The sequence below is a fragment of the Protobothrops mucrosquamatus genome, unplaced genomic scaffold, assembly GCF_001527695.2.
Source record: "Protobothrops mucrosquamatus isolate PMUCROS unplaced genomic scaffold, P.Mucros_1.0 scaffold3335, whole genome shotgun sequence".
Classification (NCBI taxonomy): Eukaryota; Metazoa; Chordata; class Lepidosauria; order Squamata; family Viperidae; genus Protobothrops; species Protobothrops mucrosquamatus.
This window is the reverse complement of record NW_015389325.1, coordinates 16-8,359: the sequence shown is the minus strand read 5'-3', so window position 1 is coordinate 8,359 and position 8,344 is coordinate 16. Positions and strand designations below refer to the sequence as shown.

Sequence of the window (8,344 nt, the reverse complement as noted above, 5' to 3'; positions counted from 1 at the left end):
CCCCCCAAAAGGCTCCTCCTCCCAGGCCTCGCTCTCCCCACCCTCCCGTCTCCCGCCAGTCCTGGCCGTCCCGCGCTTGGGCCACTCACTGGAGCACTGCTTGGTGACCGGCTCCTTGGCCGTCCGATAGAAGCCGATGCGGCAGGAGCACTCGCCGGAGCCCGGGGAGAGGGACATGCTGAAGGCGGGGCAGGGCTGGCAGCCCCCCTCCCCTTGGACGGCCTTGAACAGCCCCGCCGGGCAGGCTGCAGAGAGAGGAGGGCGGAAGAGATGGTCAATTGCCCTGTCGCCTATCTCCCCTATGATTGTGTCTCTTTTGGGGGGCTCCCTGCACCCCGAGGCTCTTCCCACAGCCCCAGAATAAATGGGGGGGGCAACATGTGGGCTTCCTTTTTTTCTTCGGTTCTTTTTTCTGAGATGACCTCCAAGGTCCCTTCCAACTATTACTACTACTACTACTACTACTATTACTACTACTACTACTACTATACTACTATTATTATTATTATGGATCATCGCACAGTCAGCCAGATGTTCAGACTGGATCTGGCATTTTTGTCTGCCTATCGAGTCCTTCCCAAGGACATTATTATTATTATTATTATTATTATTATTATTATTATTATTATTATTATTATTATTATTATTATTAATCATTGCACAGTCAGCCAGATGTTCAGACTGGATTTGGCATTTTTGTCTACCTATCGAGTTCTTCCCAAGCACCTGGGATAGGCAGATGTGGATGTTGGATGGTATTACGGATCTCGTCGCAGGATGGAAGCGGTTCCTAGTAAGGCCGCCTTTTGCAATTGACTGATGGAGAATTTGTCAATGCCGATGATGGTGTCCAAGTGGTGCTCCAGCTGTTTTGGGATTGCACCCAAGGCGCCTATTACTATTGGTGCCACCCTTGCTTGCTTTTCCCACAGTCTTTATTATTATTATTATTATTATTATTATTATTATTATTATTATTATTATTATTACTATTGTGGATCATCACACAGTCAGCCAGATGTTCAGACTGGATTTGGCATTTTTGTCTACCTATCGAGTTCTTCCCAAGGACCTGGGATAGGCAGATGGGGATGTTTGATGGTATTACAGATCTCGTCGCAGGATGGAAGCAGTTCCTAGGAAGGCCGCCTTTTGCAATTGACTGATGGCGAATTTGTCAATGCCGATGATGGTCTTCAAGGGGTGCTCCAGTTGTTTTGGGATTGCACCCAAGGCGCCTATGACTATTGGTGCCACCCTTGCTTGCCTTTGCCACAGTCTTTCTATTTCTATTTGTAGGTCTTTGTATTTTATGATCTTCTCCAGTTCTTTCTCGTCTATTCTGCTGTCTCCAGGCACTGCCACGTCCACTATCTAGACTTTTTTTGTCTTTCTTATCGACAATTGTTAAGTCTGGGGTGTTATGTGGCAGGTGCTTGTCTGTTTGAATTCTGAAGTCCCAGAGCAGTTTAATTTTATCATTTTCTATGGCTTTCTCTATTTTATGATCCCACCAGTTCTTGCTTACAGGCAAATGATATTTCTTGCAGATCTTCCAATGCACCATTGTTGTTACTTTGTCATGCCGCTGCTTATTATTATTATTATTATTATTATTATTATTATTATTATTATTATTATTATTATTATTATTACTATTATTATTTGCAGGAATTTAGGGTTAAAAAGGGAGCGAAACCACTGCAGAATCCATCCATCTCAAAGCTCCCAAGACAGAATATCAGAATTTATCACCCAAAATTGGCCGAATATTTCCGTCACTAAGCGAGACAACTGTTAGGTGAGTTTTGCCCCCATTGGATGATCTTCCTCGCCAGTTGTTAGGTGAGGAACATGATCACTAACTGAATCCGGCTCCCCTCCATTGACTTTGCCTGTCAGAAGGTCGCGAAAGGGGATCGCATGACCCCCCCCCATGGGATGCTGCGACCGTCGTAAATACGAATCAGTTGCCGAGTGTCCGAATTTTGATCACGTGACCGCGGGAAGGGGGGAACGCTGCGACGGTCGTTAAGTGTGACAAAGGGTCCTAAGTCGCTTTTTTCACTAACGTTATAACTTCAAACGGTCACTAAAACAACAGTTGTGAGTTGAGGACAGAATAACAGACTCGGAAGGGACCTTGGAGGTCATCTAGTCCAACCCCCTGCTCAAGTAGGAGACCTTATACCATTTCAGACAAGTGGCTGTCCAATAAGGAAAGGAAAGGAAAGGAAAGGAAAGGAAAGGAAAGGAAGGAAGGAAGACAAAATAGCAGAACAGAGTCAGAAGGGACCTTGGAGGTCTTCTAGTCCAGCCCCTGCTCAAGCAGGAGACCTTATACTATTTCAGACAAAGGGCGGTCCAATCAGGAAGGAAGGAAGGAAGGAAGAAAAGAAAGAAAGAAAGAAAGAAAAAAGGAAAAAAGGAAAGGAAGGAAAGAAGGAAGGAAGAAAAGAAAGAAGGAAGGAAAGAAGGAAGGAAGGAAGGAAGGAAGGAAGGAAGGAAGGAAGGAAGGAAGGAAAGGAAGGAAGGAAGGAAAGAAGGAAGGAAGGAAGGAAGGAAAACAAAATAGCAGAATAACAGACTCGGAAGGGACCTCGGAAGTCTTCTAGTCCAGCCCCCTGCTCAAACAGGAGACCCTACCCTGAAAAAGTTCCTGGTTGCATCCCATTAGGTTGCCCTTTGAACCCTGCCCAAAACACGCCCCCTGCTCTAGCTAAGCCCCTCCCAACGGGGGCTGCCAGCCCATCAAGACCCCCATCACCCCCCCCACACACACAAACAAAGCTTTCTAAAAGGACTCAACCCCAGAGCCGGGCTGTTTGAGAATGGCACCTTCTGTTAGAGTTGGACCCCTCCCCTCTTTATGAATGGCCTAAGACTGGTGCTCCCCCTCCCTCTCCAAGGCCTGGCAGAGAAGGGGGTGCCTGGGGGGGGAGGCGATGCCCACCCCAGCCTCAAGAGAGCAGCCAACGGAGGGCAAACAAAGCAGTTCCCCTCCCCTCCCTCAAGCTGAGGGGGGGGGTCTCCGTGGGCTTCTGCCAGCAGCAACCTGCTCCCGGCTCTCCTCTCCTCCCCTCTCCCCCACACCCCGCTGGCTGGCTTATTACCCTTGACCTCCGGATAGTTGGCATTCCTGGGGCTTCCAGCCCACCGGCCTGCCTGTGGGTGGGAATCCAAGACCCCCGGCCTGTCCCCCCCCTCCAACAGAGGCGAGGACGCTGGAGAGAGACAGAGAACAGCTGCAGAGTTGGGGGGGTGGGCTGGGGGGCAGATGGCTCCCATCAGCCCACCGTGGTCTACAAAGGGGGACTTGGGGGATCAGGTTATTTGGGGAAGGGTCTCACCCCTCCCCTTCTCTTTTGCTTTCCTCTCCTGCCCCCCCCCTGCCCCCCCCAATTGGAGAATCTCCCCCCCCCCGCAGGACCTGGATTATCTGGGTTTATCTCCTGGATTGCCGGGCAATCAGTCCACGGGTGGGTCCTGCCCTGCCCTGCCTCCTAGCCCACTTTCCCTTCTCCCAGGGGGGGGCAGGAATGCTCTCTCCCCCCCCTCCATGGGCCAACAGCAGATGAGCAGAAAAGGGAAAGCGCCGTTGCGGGTCCAAAAAAGGGGCCTAGGGAGACAAGTAAATGAGCAGGGGGGGCAGGAATATCTCCAGAGGACCCCCCCACACACACGCCAACAGGCCAGGGAAGAGTCAAAGGCTGAGGCCTAGAAGCCCCCGGGAGGGCAGGAACTTTTTTTTTCTTCTCCTTCCTGATTTTTTGGGTCATCGGTGTAGTTTTGTGGAGCCTGCACTCTCAGAGGCAGTCTACCTGTCGACCCCAGCCCAAGGAAACAGAAGCAGAGAAGGGACCTCCCCCTTCATCCCCTTGCTTCTGGGCTTCCAGAAAGAACAACAATGGCCTGGTCTCCTCCAGAGTACAGACAGTCCTCGACTTACGAAAATTCATTTAGTGGCCAAAGTGATCAGGGCACTGAAAAAAAAGCGACCGACGGCTGTATTTCAGACTTATAACCGCGGCAGCGTCCCCACGGTCACGTGATCCAAATTCGGCCGTTTGGCAGCCAACTCAACTCATATTCGTGACCGTCGCGGTGTGTCCCAGGGGGTCCAGTGATCCCCTTTTGCGACCTTCTGGCAAGCAAAGTCAACAGGGAATCCGGATCCCTTTAACAACATTAACAACTGCGGAGATGGACTTAACAACTGTGCCCGGAACGGTCATAAAATGGGGCAAAATTGCCTCGTTCAGCGATAGAAATTTGGGGTTCCGTTGTGATCGTAAGCGGAGGACTTCCCGTAACGGCTCTGAGGCCTCCGATGTCCTGCACCAGCACCAAGACAAGTCCCCCCCCCAACCCTTCTGCCCTCCCCACCAAGACCAGATTCCTCACCTCGGCACCTGGTGCTCTCCTCCGAGGGCTCGTAGCCGGCCGCACAGGTGCAGTCCGTGATGGCCTGGTCAGCCCACTGCCCGTCCTCCCGGCAGTACATGCTGAGCGGGCGGGAGCTGGTCTTGACGGCGTTGGGCACACACTGCCCGGTGACCGGCATGACCAGCTCCCTGGGCACCGTCTCCTGGAAGAGTGTGAAGTTGACGGTGACGGCCGGACATTTCTTGTAGAAGAGTCGGACGGAGAGTAAGGCCATGCAGGCGCCCTGGTCCTGGAACGCCAAGTAGAAGCCCATCTTGGAGAGGGGTCCCACCCGCAGCGTCTTCACGTTCACCTTCCCGGAGGCCTCCATGCCCGGCCGCTTGCGGGTGAGGTGCTCGGCCGCCACCGTGTCCACTTTGACATAGGGGTTCTCCATCCAGGGCGGGAAAGTGGCTGAGGCCAGGTCAGCGTCGGCTTCGTAGAAAAAAACGTTGAACGTCTCCTTGCACGCCCGGGTGACCCGCGGGATGGAGAAGCACTCCACCACGGTAAAACGCAGCTCGGCGTAGACGTACGTGGCGCCCGATCGGGGGACGAAGATGGTGCGCAGCCAGTTGTTCTGGTTGGGTTGGTGGACCCCACACACCTCGAAGGTCCGGACGCTGTTCTGCTCCTCGTCCATCCCGCTTAGCTCTTCCCACTGCGAGGAGAAACGCCGGGCAGGTTAATGGTGGCACACAGGGTTCGGGAGCGCCCTCTTGTAATATCGGTGAACGAGTTGCACGATCAAAGGGGCAAAGCTTCCCTCCCAAGTAGGACTGGACTAGGAGGGGGAGCTCAATGGGGCATTCTGGGGGGGCAGCTTTGCGGGGTCCCCAAAGTCAACCACGCCGAGATGCTTCCGAAATCTGCCCCCAGCATTTGGTGGCCAGGATGTGGTCGCCAGAGTTTCAGTGGTCCACGAACTGTCTGAACTCTTCCTTGGGCTTTCCTTCATCCCTGTCCACCAAGGGAAGGCAGGGGCAAAGTCCCCGCTCTTCCTCCTCGTCTTCCTCCTCCTCCACTCTGCAACCCCCCCTCCCTTTTAGTACTGATGATGCTACCTAGTTAGGTCATGAAACGTCTGCAAGACTACTTTATCAAGCTTGGGTGACTTCCGCACCTCTTTATTGATTATTTATTTATTTGTTAATCAATTTATTTGCCACCCCTCCCACAGTTCGGGTGACTCCGAACTTTAAACTATAAAAGCTATACATTTATTTTTATCTTTCTTTCTTCCTTTCTAAGTCTTTAATCGCGTAGGAAAGTGGGACGGCTTCGGTCTACGCTCGGTTTCCTTCCCTGCCAGGGTGAGAATCAGCTCCTCCGTCGCCTTTTCTCCTTCCCTGACGGATCAACCCCGGCTTTGTCTCCACTTTCAAAACCAGCCGTCCGGATCCGAGCTGACATTTATCCTTAATAAAGGCAGCTGGGAGATGCTGGGTACGGCTGTTTAAGTCCCTAAAACTGGGTGGTGAATATCCGCCGTGTCTTTTAAACGATGCCTGGGGGCCCTCGACACACACACACACACACCTGCTGATCTTTTATTTAAAAAAACATCATTTAATCTGGTGGCGATCTCTTGCACAACGGCTGGCATGTTTTTCTGACAATGTGGTTCCCAAAATGGTGTTGCCAAATTTGGCAATCTCGTGAAAACCGGAGAGGCGAGTGTTGCCCGGTGCACCTGGGTTATTGCGCAAATCGACCCTCCCTCGGCGATTGATTCTTGCCCGCACGCCCATTTTTTCCCCCCGCAACCGTCCCCCCAGGTGGCGTGGACTGCAAGCCCCATCGTTCCCAGCCCACAGCCCCAAAGGGGAGGCTGAAGACCCTTCGCCCCCTCACCTGGCCATTGTCAGCAGGGTAAGTGGTCCATCGGAGGTCGGCGGTCTCGAATTTCGTGTTCATGAGGTTTTCTGAAAGGAAGAGAAAGGGGGGTTGAGTCCCTGTCCCGACTGTCCTCACCGGTGCCCCTTCCTGCCCTACCCAGGTGCCCAGAACGGAGGACACAACCACTGGAGCGTTTCCTGACAGTGAGAAACAATCAACCGGTGGAACTCCTTGCCTCCAGAAGTTGTGAATGCTCCAACACTGGAAATGTTTAAGAAGAGACTGAACAGCCATTTGTCTTAAATGGTATAGGGTTTCCTGCTTAGGCAGGGGGTTGGACTAGATGATCTCCAAGGTCCCTTCCAGCTCTGTTATTCTATTCTATTCTATTCTAATTTTTATTCTACTCTATTCTATTCTATACTAATTTCTATTCTATTCTAATTTTTATTCTACTCTATTCTATTCTAATTTCTATTCTGTTCTACTCTATTCTATTCTATTATTCTATTCTATATTTTATTATTCTATTCTATTATTCTATTCTATATTTTATTATTCTATTCTATTATTCTATTCTATTCTATTCTATACTAATTTCTATTCTATTCTAATTTTTATTCTACTCTATTCTATTCTAATTTCTATTCTGTTCTACTCTATTCTATTCTATTCTATTATTCTATTCTATATTTTATTATTCTATTCTATTCTATTCTATTCTATTCTATTCTAAATTCTATTCTAAAAAAAGGCAGATTTAGGAAAGCAGCAAAACTTTTAAAAACTTTAAATCAATTAGCCAAGCAAAGTTTAATTCTAATGCAATACGTCTCTTAAAAGCGTCACCTCATTTAATCAAGAAGTCCTCCACTTACAACAGTTCATTTAGTGACTGTTCAAACCTACGACAGCACTGAAAAAAGTGCCTTACGACCGTTTTTCACACTTACGGCCGTTGCAGCAGGTCACAGGATCAAAAACCAGACGTTCAGAAACTGACTCGCACTTATGATGGTCACAGTGTCCCAGAGGGGGTCGCGTGATCCCCTTCTGCGACCTTCTGGCCAGGAAAATCAAGAGGGGGAATCCGGGTTCAGTTTAAAACCTTAACGGCAAAAATTCGCTTAGCGAAGAAAGGCCGTAAACTGGGGCAAAACTCACTTAGCAACTGTCTTGCTTAGCAATGTAAATTTTGGGTTTCCTTGCGGTCGTAAGCAGAGGACTACATTATAAAAGCAGATCCCAAATATTTTGCTTTATGCAATTCATTCCTCTTCGGCTTCCAGGTCAACCTGCAAGGGACGCGGCTACGTTCACACAACCCTTGCCCTCCCCTTCCGGGCTCGGCCCACTTTCAGGGTTCTTGCCCCCCCGCCCTCAAGGACAATTCCCTGAGTAAGTGTGATTGCAGAACAAAACCACAAAGGCTAGGAAAACAAATCTGCTTGTGGGGCATTCCCCCCCCCCTCCCCGGTAATTAAAAAACGCCTCCCTGTTCAGGGCGATGCAAATGAGCCCGTTCCAAAGCCTGACTTTTGAAACCAGGCAGGTTGTGTGGGTGTGGGTGTTGTGTGGGTGTGCTGCATTCGATTGGTGCAGTAGTGTGTGATTTTTGCGTGCGTACCGGGTTCGATTTCTGCTGGCCTCCTTGCTTGGCTTTCGTTTGACACCTGCCCGGGGGGGGGGGGAGAGAGAGTGGCAAGGCTCGGCTCCGCCCACCCAGCCGTCAATCAGAAGATGAGTGGCATCTGGGCGGGGGGTGTCCAAAAGAAAGTGTGTGGGGGGGAGTACTGCATGCCGGGATCTCCCCCCTCCCCACTTCATCGGAGCAGCCTGGACCAGGAAGCAAAACTGCTTCCCTGCCCACGAAGCCCCCTCCTCACCCTCCCTGTCTGTGGACCCTGGGCACACTGACATGGGGGAGACACCCCCCCACCGCAGACCTCCCCCCAATCTTGGCTGCCCCCCCCCGTCCAGGATCCTAGGAACGCAGCCGGCTGGCCAAGGGTCAAAGGTGGGGGAATATTTATAAAAAGCCGGATGGGCGTCACTTCCCCAAACAGCTGCGGCCACCGCC

The 8,344-nt window shown here is 51.0% G+C and overlaps 1 protein-coding gene across 1 annotated transcript in view; it reads right to left on the bottom strand.

Moving 5' to 3' along the window:
- Window positions 1-6,351, bottom strand: part of EPHB4 (EPH receptor B4) — a 22,734-nt gene extending 16,383 nt beyond the window's left edge. The window contains exons 1-3 of the mRNA XM_015826849.2: window positions 6,280-6,351; window positions 4,405-5,086; window positions 90-245 (exon numbers count right to left, since the gene is read on the bottom strand). Coding sequence (XP_015682335.2) covers window positions 90-245; window positions 4,405-5,086; window positions 6,280-6,342 — 901 coding nt within the window. The 5' untranslated portion in view covers window positions 6,343-6,351. The remainder of the gene's footprint in view (window positions 1-89; window positions 246-4,404; window positions 5,087-6,279) is intronic.
- Between the last annotated feature and the right edge of the window lie 1,993 nt (window positions 6,352-8,344).